The sequence below is a fragment of the Trichoplusia ni genome, chromosome 22, assembly GCF_003590095.1.
Source record: "Trichoplusia ni isolate ovarian cell line Hi5 chromosome 22, tn1, whole genome shotgun sequence".
NCBI classification, from domain to species: Eukaryota; Metazoa; Arthropoda; class Insecta; order Lepidoptera; family Noctuidae; genus Trichoplusia; species Trichoplusia ni.
In genome coordinates, this window is record NC_039499.1 from 5,665,241 (window position 1) to 5,680,236 (window position 14,996).

At 36.3% G+C, this 14,996-nt stretch overlaps 1 protein-coding gene across 1 annotated transcript in view; it reads right to left on the reverse strand.

The window, feature by feature from the left end:
• Positions 1–14,996, reverse strand: part of LOC113504440 (disintegrin and metalloproteinase domain-containing protein 11) — a 385,396-nt gene that overhangs the window by 353,746 nt on the left and 16,654 nt on the right. The window contains exon 2 of the mRNA XM_026886724.1: positions 11,609–11,665. Within this exon, the coding sequence (XP_026742525.1) occupies positions 11,609–11,639 (31 nt within the window). The 5' untranslated portion in view covers positions 11,640–11,665. The remainder of the gene's footprint in view (positions 1–11,608; positions 11,666–14,996) is intronic.

Sequence of the window (14,996 nt, forward strand, 5' to 3'; positions counted from 1 at the left end):
GTTTATTTATCTACCCGAAGATTATAAAAAATCACCTCGGCTGTCACTTACATCGCCCAAAATCGTTGAAGGTAAATACAAATCTAACGACTTCCTAACCTCGGTACTGTACAAATTCAGTTAGGAAATAAAACACTCAAAAAGCATCTAGAATCCAGGAAAAGTCTAGACACATGTTTATCTAGACCCATTCCCAGAAAGTAGAAACAAAATGTAAAGAACTACTAACATTTGTATTCCAACATTTGACGACATGAAGATTTATTTTGTCAAAACGGGATCTCGAAGTTAGGACTCGCAAAGCATTTTATATCGTACTCTTGTAGTACACTAAGCAAGTGTTTAGAATAAGAATACAGTTTTAGATTTTTGATATGCGACGAATTTTTTGTTATAGTCTTCACAGAAAAAAATGCTTTTTATTTTTTAGTAAGAAAAAGAGAGAAAGAGCAGGTTATTTAAGGGAAGAGAATATATTATTTAGATAATCGAAAAAACAAAACATATGTTCCGATTATTAGATCTAACTTATTCGAGCTTTTTTCCATCACACGACAAAAATCAAAGCCCTACTAAGCGCCAAATGGTTTAAACATTTCAAACGTATCTTATAACATCGAGTTACATTTGTGATGGATCGTAACAGATCTGGATTGAACTGGAAGCCGAATGCCAGTGCGTCTGGCGTCTCCCCCAACGTGATATAACATGATGCAGCCGCGCCCGGCCGCGTCAATCACGATGGCCTTGTTTACACCGAAACGAATCTCGAAAACGATTGCTCTGTGTATGATACCATGGTAACCATGATAAGTTTATAGGTTATGTGTTTTCGTGACGGCTGTTTACGTTATAAGCTGCAAAAACAAGTTCAAGTCTAAACTGAGTTGAATTAAAACGATCCGCTGTACTCGCTATCGAGATTTAGTAAAAACATCTACATTAAGATCTTGCATGCAAAATATAAACAGCATAGTGTACGTGTAACCACAATGTAGGAGATCATAAACACAGAAACACACGTCACCACACTAAAAACAATCGCACTTGCTGTACTCGTACAAATTCCCAAAAAAGGTCAAAAACTTCACTAAAAATTTAAAACACGAACCGAAGCGAACCGCCTGTGTATAACCGCAGTATTACGTGACCGTGTAACACACTGCCTGACATAAAATAAACAGCCTGTACTAGTGAAAAATAAAATTAGTTTATAACGTAAGACCAGGTGATGGTACAGTGGTGTACACCACTCAATAATTCATCCCAAACTGAAAACTAGCTTGTATTCAGTTTGTCCGGGTACTTTGGGCATAAACCGGGCAATGTGTAAAATGTTGGTGGGTTGGCCGTCTCGTAGGGAGTGCATTTTATTTCCTTGCGCGGCTGTAATATGCAAGGAAGGTGTAAATGTTTAATGCTCTGTTTTGGGTGTGTCAAATGTTTGCCAAATATTTGGTGTATAAAGGCCGCGTCACATTTGTTTCGAGTTTTGTGTTTATGTTATACATGTCTGGGAGACTTTAACTTATTCATTTGTAACAGATACGTTTATTCGCGGAAATATTTTCAACGCCACGTTTTGTACAAATATTATTCTTACTTGTTGTTTTTTTGCGAAAATTGTGTAAATAAAAGTATAACTTCGTTAGTGAAATGTAATTCTGTCAACGTAATTATGATTATGTTAATATAAATCTCTCTTTTCTTTTCTTCTATTCGTGTTTTATTAAAAGCGAGTATAAGAAAGTTCTTCATTTCATGTAGAACTTTGTGCTAGAAAAGTGTACAATTAAATATAGTAAAAGATTGTCGTCACAATACCGCGGCCTACTTGCAAATTGTAAAAAAACGCAAATTTTAAGAAAAACCAGTCGTCCACAGCGACGGCAAGTTTCCACTGCGGTGGCTTAAACTTGTTCGTTGGAATTAGTGCTGGGACGATCACATAAATCCCGGTCCCGGGATTTAAAAGTACGGGACTTTTGGTTATGTTATGAAGCAGGATTAAAAAGCATGACTGTTCTCAGCTCATGTTTAGATTATTATGAATTTAAATGAACCATAAATTAATGGTATTTTTGGTTAATGGCACTGAATTATGTAGATTTTTTTACTTTAGCTATTTTAGAAGCAAACGAAATCGTTCAAGTGCGAGTCGGACTCCCGATAATATCTTCCTATATTACAATATTCTAATTAACAATACTCCAATATATTTGATCTTAACTGCTACTAGTACAGCTGGCCGGCTAAACCACCGAACATGATGTTCCGTAGACCAGACTGCGGCCGTAACGGCACGTTGTAATTTATAGCCGGTCAGTTTAGCCGCCTGTCATGTAGACTGTGTTCGTTACAGTTAACGCTTTATTTATATTAATATTTATTGAATACGTAACCCTTCGACACCCCACCCTTACGCTGGGAAACAAATTTGCAACGAAATTGGTCACCCATCAAAGAAGCCTACCATTATTTTTCCTCACTTTTATTCTCATTTTTAGTATTTGTTGTTATAGCGGTAGTAGAAGCGCATCTTCTGCAAAAATTTCAATTGTCTAGCTATTGCTGTTGTTGAATATTGTTGTTTTTGTAAAACAACAATATTCATATATTATATTCAATATTTATATTGTCTGTAAAACTCTTTCGATAAAAGGATTAAATTCCCACCTCTACTAGATCGCCTGAGAAGCCATTCGATGTTTATGAGATATGCCGCCATTTAACAAGAATGGTGACAGATAATACAGCTTCACTGTTTCTCGTGGTGGTAACCAACTATTTAGTGAAAAAGGTTTTATGAAAAATATTTAAATGATAGACTATTACGAATACTCACGAGTATTTATCTGATAAGCCCGGCTACTTTGGGAGTCGACCGAAGTCGCTTCTACTCGCGACAATGCAACTGACTTTAAGAAAAACAAATGATTTGCAGTTATTTCATCCTGATATAAAATAATGTTTTTTAAAATAATTCATTAGTATGTCAACCTATTTTCTCGCTAAAAATAAACAAAATACGATAAAAAATAATGAAACGCAACCAAGATTTAAATTTCGTGTAACACAATACGCAAATACCATTATATGTACGTGATACAAACACTCATATTCCCACAAGCCATTAACAAAAACTCAATACATTACTCGATTTAAATCAAGGAAAATTGTGTAGATAACATCAGGGGATACCTCCGAACAGCGAGGCTTTTACGCTTTCAGTCAACGTCATGATAGAGGGAATAAATAATAAACCGCAGTACATTAAGACTGCGATTTTGTAAAAAAAAGCATATTTAATCAGGACCTGAAGGAATTATTCATGTGAGGTGGAAGGAAGATGTACAGGGTGGAGGGAAAGCGAGTGGGAACCACTGTGATGTATGTGCAGTGACTTTGCAACGTGGGAAGTCTGCGAGACAATCGGGATGTTTCTGTGTCGAAAGTGCTGTTTAAAACCAAACGAATATCCTCGGTATCACAAAAAAAGCCAGCCTATAAGTAGGCATACTAAAATAAAAGTGAAGGTTGTTAAAGTAAAAAAAAGTAGCATGCAGAGTACTTGCTAACTTGAAGTAAGTATATCCATTTTTAAGTAGCGTAGGTATAGTGCCCTGACTGATATATCGGTGGTCATGGATTCAATTCTCATCCACGACAAATGTTTGTGCAATGAGCAAGATCATTTTGATGTGTCTGGATACAATTTAGTTTTAATATTGATGTGTGTACTTATAAATATCACAAGCTTCGCGTATTAGAGACTAGATGGCGCTGTGAGGAAGTTGTGGAATATAAAATTTTATTATTACATCCTATAAATCTATCTTAGCTTAACATTTATACACGTACATCCTCGAACAGGGCACCGACATACTCTCATATTAATTAACATTCTAACTACAGTGTAATCGCCTTTAACGTCGGTTGTAATACTAAGAATCCCAGTCAATATATAGGTATGTAGTCTATACTCCTAATAAGACGAGGTTTCAGCTCAGTTTACTTAGCTCATGTAGGGTATACCACAACTAAACAACTTTAATTGATATTATGGGGTTAAAACTTGCTAGTTTGTCTGATATGACCTGATTAAGGATAAGCATTTGTTTTATCCAAATACTGTTCTGTGTCATGGTGTTTTTTGCCCGTGTGTGCATGTATTTGTGTTACGTGTGAAACCACGTAACATAAATAAGAATCCAAAATCATTTAAAAAAAGCGTTGCCAGAGAGTTCAAGGAGGTCATCAAGAGCGATCTGACTTTTAGCATATAATTCGATCCAAGAAGTATGTGCTTGCGATTTTTATTAGTTTTGATTATATTATATTTTTATATTTTGTATTTTTGATTATATTACACAGTTTCACAGTATTGATTTACAAGGATTACCAACACTTGTCGCCGTGCATGAAGATAAGATAAATTGACTATCATACTGAAATCCATCCAAGAAAGTACCTGGGCTTTGGGAAACCTGACATTCACATAAGCGGCACTGCGGACAAAGGCCAGTACATTCAACAATAAATGATTACATATATACTGTATATATTGTTCGCATAGTAACACACAACCAGAGGCCTCGTCACCAGAATATTCGGTTTTGCTTCGAAACCCTTCTTTGTGTCATCGATATCTCTGACTGGTTTCAGGCCTTTGTAGCTGTAAACTCAATTTTGCCCTAAATTACAATATTGGAATTAAATATATATTTTTTACTACATCAGAGAACGACACTTTTAACAAAGTTAAATAGAATAATGGTGTGCAAACCGCGAAACGAAAACAGGTATGATTTATTTTTAAGAGTTTTTATTATTTCTTTCCAAAACAATAAGATAGCTTCTAAATGAAGCTCTTCAAAAAAAGAAGTTATTTTTAATTTTGTTAGTTTTATTATCCCAAGAGTGAAGTGATTTTATGTATTTGAGTGCTTCACGAGAAAAGCTGATCCATTATCACGAGAAAAAGTTGGAATAAATAATCTAACATTGCTAAAAGACTAAACTTATTTTTCCTTTCAATCTTCATTTTTTTCAGTTCAGAAATAAGGATTATTCTCAATTCACCAGTTTTTATTGATGCACTGGTTTTTAATTTAATTTTTCATTTAACGTGAAATAATTGGTCTTATCAAAATTTCATCAGGTTTACTTTTGTAGTTTTTATTTAAAGTTAAACATTATTCAAATCCTTTGCGGCTTTATTCGTCTCGTTTAACTGTTAAGACTTGAAAACTATCTCAGAGGATATAAGAAATAAAAATTGTAAAAATGCAACATTTCCACTGACTGGGCTGTCAAGAAAATTCAAATCAACTTATGTTTTATATATCTTTTCTAGATTCATTCACCTTTCACCATTTCTGTAATAATAGTTCTATATATTACCGTTCCAAAATCCCCGAAAAAACTGTTTTATTTTTATTAAGATACACACCAGCACTTTAACAATAAATAAACGAATTATCTCCATCACGTTCGATCTGACACGGAATCTCTTCCAAATTAAGCGCCTAAAACAGTGTTGGCGATTTTTTTATAGCAAGTCGCCATTAATAATGTTCAAGGAGATGGATTTTTTAAAGCACTTTCCCTTAACCATCGAGCCATTATAGTTCATGGTGCTCCCATCCATTACCGATGCTATGGAATTATTTATGGAGTCAATATCACAAAGAACAATGTGAGCCGGAGATCCGAAGCCGTCATGTTGTATCGTCTTCGGTGTAGTTCGGTGTGGACAGTAGGTCTAGATGTCACGGTCAATGGAGTTGATGGCAGAAATGTTTTGTTATTATGAGAAGTTTTGAGATTGTATTCAAAAGGAAGCATGGATGAACTAAAACCTCTTTGGTGCGATTTTACGGTGCTCTTCTTCTCACGCTGAAAAATATAGTAAGACGATTCTGTTCCATATTAAATATGCATTTTAAAGTCACAGCCCATCAAAATTATGCCATAAAATTTTCGCTTTTCAGTTATTCCGTTCACAAAGTCCCGCGCGGGACAAATTAATTCCAATGTCCGGTTAAGCAGTCATAACTCCTCCGTTATCTACGAGAGAAAAAGACGATAAAAATAAATCACCATTATTCATTCTTGGCTAAACATTCAACTTGACCTACTGTGTTCTCACTGTGGCATCTCGGAGCGGGGCCGGAACAGCCAATCAATCACCAGCTGACATAATGACGTCATCCATTATCAATTATTGACAGTACACGGATCGGATACCGGCCGATTTTCCAAGTTTTATGCCTTACTTCGCCCTCGGGGGGAGGGGGCAGGCCGGCTCACGATTGATCATAGTTAGAGGATATTCATGGTAGGTAATCTAAGTTCGGGAACTGTTTGTAGGATTCTTTTGGAACTGCGTAGTGAAATATGAAAGCCTTAATTTTTCAAGTGAAATGTTGAATTAATAATTTTACCAAGATTTCACGATTACTATTGACTAGTCTGACTTCTTAACATAAGTCAACGATAAAAAAACAAATGTAAATCCTGAATGCACAAAGACAGTTCATTTCCAAAAGCGTGAAGAGACATTTCATTCTAACTGAAAACTAAATTCAATTAAGTTTCTCAGATTCATATAAGCATAAGTTTTATCGGAGTAAAATAAATTTCCCAAAATTACCCATATTCGTGCGATGCAGAGAGAAAACGCTGTAAGTTAGTATTTGAACTCCAGCTGAAGGCACGGTGCCAAGTGGACCCTGGTCATCTTTTAGAGGCCATTCGGCTTTTTAAAAGCATCTTATGTAAGCCTTATTTTAGAGGAGTGGACATTTAGGTACGAAATGAAACGTTGCAGTAATAAATTTGGTATTGGCTTTCACTACTCGACTGAGATTTCTGGGCAAAGAACTGGACTCGATTTCTTTCGAATACTGTCGGATATTTTCTTGTGTGCAAAAGTGATGTTAGTTGCCACTTGTGTGTTTGTTGCTCGAGAATTTAAAATGGGATGTCAATGCACTTCATGAATGGACACGGGGTAATTTTTGCTGGGGGGAAAAAATAGAAGAAATATAATATTTCAGATAATCGTATACGACAATTTATAGTTAAAATTATTCCATCTTTTTTCGATACACAAACGTCCTACTTCATCCATCCATTCCAGTAACTAACAAATATAAATTAAGAAACTAAGTGCATAATAATTTACCAAAAAGTTATTACATCACTTACAAAAAGTTTTTAAATCTTTTAAAATAAAACGTTTATCACAGTTAAAATATTTCTACTTTTGTTAAACGCAACAAGAGTGTAGTCCAAATAATATATGAGTACATTAACATAAGCCAGCAATGCAGTGAGCCAGTCCGTCAAGCAAACGAATTTATGTACATTAAAGGTGCACGGTTCCTGTTTACTGCGGATTTATCCGGTTTCATCCGGCACGGGCCGGCCCGGAGCGGTATTTAACACCTCATTCCAGCGGTTGGAACAAGTTAGCGCCGGAGTTGCTTACGGCCAACTGTAATGTTTGTTGCGAAATTTAAATCTCAAATGTTTGGCTTCTGAGCGTATTGGAAATGTGCCTCGGGGTAGTCGAGGTACACTTGTGATTTGGTACGAAGAGTCAAGGTCAAAGAGTTCTAGAAGATTTGCAGCTCGGAAAACCGGAGGATTTTTTTTACGTGCCCTCCGAAACACGGACGCTATGATATTTATTTCTAAAATTCACACAACATTCAAAAAGTCTTTGTGCCTTGGGATCGAACTCAAAACCTTTGACTTGGAAGTACTACAGTCTTACCACTGGGCTATCAAAGTTTCAGTAACATACTATTTCGACTACTACAGTTAAAGATATCTAAGTCTATATATCAGTTAAGAAGCTATTTCGCAGTATCAAATCAGTTAAGCCGTATACGATCATTTACAGTTTATAATTGATACAAAGCAAGTTACCAGTAATACTTGTTCTGCCTGGCTGCGACCCTTTGTCTGATTAGCGACTCTCGAACTCAGGCAATTAGCTACGACACATGGACGGGCTAGACTGAAATCGGTGAAGATTATTTCACGCTCCGATTGGAATGATAAGATCGTTGTCAGACGTTTGTTGAGTCACTAAAACCGTGTGTAAGATGTAAGTCTCTAACGCTAAATTGTAATTTCAATAATGTCATCGTCATGCATTTTTTATTAATAATGTATCCGATATTTTGTTAGACTTGAAACCAAAATAAAACGTACCCTATTGCAAAGGCTATACTATTAAAGCTACTGTGTGTCCATTTATCTCCTAACAAGCTGTATACTATGAACCATATTTTTGTATGTATATACCCAGCATTAAAACAAAAACTCGTTGTTCAGAAACGATTGGTGCATTCGATTTGATAGGCGACCAAGTGTTTCAAGTTTTTCTTTCATGTGTTTGTGCGAAACCCTCAGATTTGAGATTTCTTTCACTTTTTCACGTTTTTCAAACTAACTTATCTGTAAAAATATAAATTCCTTAGCAGAAGTTGCACTATTTTTAGTACACCCACAAAAACTATACTAGAGGAGTTTCAATCGGTAGTATCTAGAACTATAGTTAGGTATAACTAACTGGAATAGAACACCAATAAAGTTATAGTACGTTGTATCTTAGACAGTGAAGACAGCCCGGCGCTGACAGCTAATACACGAATGGGGTCTAATAATAATAAGCCAATACATATGCATGTATGAATAGTGAGTCTGCAATGTTTACCCCTACGAATGGCCCAGTGGCACCGTGCCATCACGTCGGATTGATCCCAGTGACAAATGAGGCTTGCACCGCGCTCCATAGATAAACAACATCGCCCGTTCTGGATGATCATTGACGATGATATGCAGTATTCATGATTGTTATACATGCTGTACACGGAACTATTATAGAGCTTTGATGGGAAGGATGGAGAAAAAATATGTTATTTTGTTTCAATAGGAGAATAATATCGTCATGTGTCCAGTGGGTTGGGTTTATTATTAAATGATGTAACGGTTTACTCACGCGTATTTATCGGGGTAGCCCGACTAGTTTCGGACCCAACCGGAGTCCTTAATCATGAGCAGACGCGGCGGGATCGCGAGTCGAACTGGGTTGGGTTTACTTAAAAACTCGTTGAGTGTAAGGATCCCTGAACGTGTTTTATATATATTTTAATAAAAATACTAACGGACCCATTGCCTCATGTAAAATACACTCGTTTCAACAACATGTGCGCGAAGCCCAACCGTTTCATATCCAGGACAAAACCGTGACGTCACAATGGCGAGCAGTCCCTAACACAATTAATTCACGAGTTTTATCACAGCGCTGCATGTCCCACTAATCCAGGCATTGTCTGCACAGATCATGTACACAGAGTAGGATATACTGGACATTGTCAGTATGACAGCATTAGCTGACTGAATTAATAGTTTGTCATTGCTAACAATTAACCTACGCTGTGACGAGTGACGTCACAGGTTCGTAATCTACGGATTACTGGGGTCGGGTTTTTAGCTTGTGTTTCTGATCTGTTTGTGAAGTCCTTAATAATAACAACAATAGATAGGACATCTTAATTGTAGCGTGATAAGTTTTGTAGGGTTGTTTGTATTACCTTTTGTAGGGTGGACTGAAGCCAACACCAGCCTCATAGTGGGACACAACTACTGTTACTTTAAACTATAATATGCCTTTTTAAAAGGTCTTTTCAATATACTCCCAATTATTTAGTTTCCATTAAAGCCTAAACAAAACCATCATATAGACGCTGCCTGTCTCATCAGAAAAAAAACATGATGTTAAATAAAAGAAAGTACAGTCATATACACAAATCTCCATTATGAGTTGCTGAATAAGTGGAACGTTGGATAATGGTAATTCTCTGGACGCCGGACATTTGGCGGGTAAAGGCCAAGACACACGGAATCTTTTGAACACGTTCTCCTACACGAAACGCATAATTACGATGAAAGCGTGAAAGGAACTTAACGCATAAGAAGTATTTGCTTAGTACCACCACTAGCTTCAAGATTTTGAACCAGGTTCTATTTCGTTGGAGAAGTGCCGCTTCGTAGCTGGTTCGTCACATGTAGCGTGACAACAATTCAAACTGGCTACCTATGATCAAAGTCGCGAAAAAAAACTACGGGAAAGTTTGGTATGGAGGTAGCTAAGACATTAGCACGTATAACGATGACATGTTAAAGCGAGGTGATAGAAAAGAGCAATGTTATTTCCATACGTTTGAGGCAAACGATTGCACAAATATCACTTGGTTGCTAAAGCTTACTATAATAATTCATGATAACTTAAAAGATCTAACATATTAGGTCTACTTACTCTGCCTGCTAACCTAGCTGTGTCTGCTACTCTACCAACTTAATCTGTTCTGACCCTAACGTTAAGAGGGGGCGTTACTGTGAAGGCTGTATTTCGTACAGTCTTGGACTGATGCCCGTAGGTTAGAAGGCTCTGCAAGAAATATGTCCGTGTTTGCAGACTTAGGCTTGGCGGATGGCACTCCATGTAATTGTTTTAGGACTGATAGCACGTGTGCGATTATTTAATTGATTTAAAATTTAAAAATTGTAGGAAGATAGTGATTTTTGACTGAAAAATATTCCGTTTTATGGTTTTGTTTCCTCGCTGGAGTCGATATCTTTATCCAACTACCCTTAAAAGAAATGTTGAAAACAAACATCGGGATCCAAGTGGAGAGGCCAAAGCATTTAACATATAGATCTTCGAAACGCGAGTGGAATCCGTCGGCCACTAGTACTACTACAATGTGGAAGATGTGGCACAACGTTTCAGGATTAGTCAGTAACAGTGACAAGAGTGTCAATACCTGCTTCCTTCCCCGAGAAGATGGGTGGCCATTATAATTCCATGGTAATAAAAGAGGTATCACTAGCTCTTTTAAAGTCCAGATAATAAGTCTGTGTAACCAACAGAGAAAAAAGACTCTTAGTCCCATTCTTAACCATATGACTCCAAATATGATATTATATAAGAATAGATATTGATAAGCTAACGACAGTTTTATTCGATTTCTTTTAGGACAAAATATAAGCCGCATTAGTGGTTATTACGTGCATACAAAAACCTATCCGTCAAAGTCGGGAAGCTATTGTACGGTTGATTCCAGACTGCCTGACGCCGGCGAGCCGAGAAAAAATACTGACCGACATCTAAAGATTAGGGTACGGTCAGCAGCGAAAGATGATGACAACACACAAATATTCTTACTAGAAAACCGGTAAAGTGCTAGTTGGACTGGCGAGAATTGTTAAAGATAATTATCTAGTTCCAGACGAACTGGCAAAGATAATTAAGCGCTCATTTAATTTTTGACCGTACCAATTCAATGATTTCTATTATTATTTACTTTATAGCGGCAATGGAAAAACTGAAAGTAGTTTAAAAATTTTGTCTACTTCTAAAATTGAAATAAAAGTAATTATGTTACCGTTATTAATTTCTAAACATATCAGTGTATCGAAACCGAATCACACTTCACCGATTTTAATTTTCCAAGATCAATCGACAAATAGCTTTAATCATGTTCAATATTTTGTAGAATAGCCTACAATTAATATAGCTTAGACTTACCGGCTTCCGTAATGCCTAAGCTAGACTCCATAAGACTGCCGCATTATTAAAAAAATCCTGTAACAAAGAAAGCTTCCATCAGTCTCTTATAATAAAATATGGTAGGTACTTATGAATTCCGCGCAAACTTTAATTTGACCAGGACATAGTTTAGTAAGAATACCAGCTTTAAAAATTTATAATTTTAAATGAAATGAAATAAAAAAAAATTATCTACAAGTGGTTTTATGTCATGACTATCAAATGTCTTTTTTTCGCTGAAGTCCTCATTTCCAATCTAACAACCTTGAGAAGAAACATCGAAACAAACTCAGGAATCTGTATCTTTTAAAGACCAGACAATTTTACAACTTCTAATCTATCAACCCCAACCTAATCTCACTACTCAGTTCAAAACTTAACGAAATTGCTTCAACACAAAAACGTTTATAATTGATGATCTAAGACAGTACAAAGCTAATTAATGTTATAATTAGATTTTGGACGCAACCCTGCAAACGCCTTTGTCAATCAAAGGGCTGGCGACCAACAATTAGCAACGCAGAGGACTTGCAACACACAACTATGCCTATATGACGTCACATGTAAGAGGTATCACGTTACATAAAGATGTAATATGTAACATGCTACAATATTGGACAAGGGTATAGTGAAATTATGTGATCAAAGTAACTATTACTATATAATATAGTGTGTTATAGGTAAATTTAAAAAATGTTTGAACAACCTGTTTTGCAGCTTTACTAACCAAAATTTTTTTGTCTAGCATAACGAAAAATATTTTGGTAAAAGAAAATAATGTTTAAAAAAAAACTTTTTGAGTCTCCTCTCCTGCTCTTACAACCTCTCTATTAGTTATGGACTATGGGTTACAATGATCCAGTTTAAGTTTTTATATAGCTACAGATGATATCGAATTAAATGCATTAGATTATTTTTTAAGGTGACCTATGAATTTTATTGCCTGTTCCGTTTTGGAACCACGCAACTAGAGTTATTAGATCATTATTTTAACATTTTTAAAGCGCTTCTTTAACCCTATTTAGAAACATAAGTTTTTATTTTCATTGATCAACGAAAAGAAATACAACATCTTTTATCAGCCTGCTTTTCTAATTTCTAACTTATTTATTGAACCTTAAAGTGCACAATCATTCGTGTATCACGGGAAACAGTTCGCAAATGTCCTGTCAGCGTCTCTAACGTGGTACACGACTGATTCATGCGTGTTAACAGGACAGGTCAACTTGCTTTGAGGCTGCAAAAGGCCACGGTTTACGTGGAAATGTCCTCATATTTACTGCAGTTACAGTACCTCTGTAGCGTGACATCCTGTGCAACACCTAATTATTGATACACACTTCATAGAGATTTATTTGTCTAGCTTCTGAATGCAGACTGAAATATATACTCTCTGGTGGTAATTTGGAGTAGTTTTTATGATATATTTACTTGGAAATTGCAAAACGTTTTGGTTTGGTAAAAATAATTCTTAGATTTTCTCCACGTATGTTTTAATTACTTTTAAAAGCAATTGAAATAAAAAAGGCGATATTATAATTATAATAGTAGACCAATGCACGCTTAAATGGCCACCCCTCGCTACCCTAGCTATCTAAACTTTTCAGTTCATCCGTTCAAAGCCATCAAGCCCCCTCATTATCACTGCAAAACAGTAATAAAATAATTATTGTAAAACTCATAACCCCCTTATTTGTAAACAGGTGTAGTGAAGCGGCACATTATTCATGCCCCCCCCCCTACCCCGCTCCACTCACATTTACGACACACTTCATATAAGCAGCGGTTAACGACGTCGAATTCGTTTCATTGCCGTTTTAGTGAGCATAAAAAAATAGTTTTACTGTCTGCCCCATCCGTGTATAATGTGCGTCGAATTTTGTACCCGTTTGTTTGTGGAGAGACGTAGTTCTTAGATTTGTTTCTATATTTTGCTAAGTTAGGCACACGGAGATAAGTTTCTAAGCATTTGTTGGTGAAACTTTGGCAAGCAGAACACCGCGAGCTAGAGATAAGAAGAGCAAAATTCTCTGCATTCGAAATAAGTTATAAAAGTCAATGACTTGAGTACTTAGAGCTAGGATACCAAAAACTCGTTCTATAGCAGCTATGCATGTATTATTCAATACGGATAAGCTTAGCAGCAAAATTGTATTAGCCTTAAAGTGTTCGGAGTCATATATTTCGAAAGAAAGCCAGGATATCGCCATACTTATATTTAAGTATTGGGACCATTTTATTCTCGTGCATTTAATGGAAGAAGAATTCAAAATTCATCAGCTGCAAAGCATTGCGAAGGATAATAAACTGGAAGCACACGGCTGCGGTCACCAGCGTCAGTTTATTTGACACGTTACGATAATAAAACTGCATTTTACAAGTGGAGATCGTGGAAGCATGTTCGATCGAGACCTTCAAAAACATGCAAATAGGTCAGCTCAGAAACGTATTGTCTATATTTTATAAGTCTTACACCCGAATACTAAAAACAGGCCAAGTCCAAGTTAGAAACACCGTGGGTTCCGTAGAAATAGACCGAAAAGGAAGGCCCAACAAAAATTTGCCATCTATGAAATTTAGTACCGTACCGTTTATTCATATTTTTGTTCTAAAGGCAACACATATAACATAACCTGCGCAAAATTTCAGCAGTCTAGGTATCGAAGTTTATGACAAAGGGACGAACAGACATCGGAGTTTTAGTAATTCTGTTTCGTTTTTAACCTTTAGGAACGAGAGCCCGAAAAATCATCCGGCATCCAAATTTTAAGACTATCCTAAATACCTATACCATAGGAAAATGTTAATAGTGGTGAAATATACTATGTGGATTTCGGAAAACGTCTTCAAAAACAGCTCGCTATAACAAAACATGTCATATTATTTTACAGTGATGTCACTTGCCAAAGCCAGCGGTCTAAAGCGTCGCGTACGGAGAGCTGCACAAGGAGCTCGGAGGCCAGGAGACACATTTGATCTTCCATAATTTTACGACACAGTAAAACAACGCTCAAATGCATTTCAACGTGTGCATTTTATGTTGCCGGCTATCGAGTTGTCTCTCTAATATACGGGAGCGATAGAGCGGCGGGCTCGCTTGCATCAAATTGATCTATTTGACTATCTTAACCATCGCCGCACTCAAACATTGTGGAATTTTATAGTTATATTTGCTTTAATATTTGTTTATGTGTTTAAAAGCCATGCAAAAGTTGTAGCTTGAATTAATATGTAGTAGAAGATATTCGTTCGTTATATTAAATGTCATACTATAGTCTATACATATGCGTCCCATAGCTGGTACATGGACACTGGGTCATAAATAAGCTGCTTGGACGCTGGGACACTATATTGAACACCATTGGAT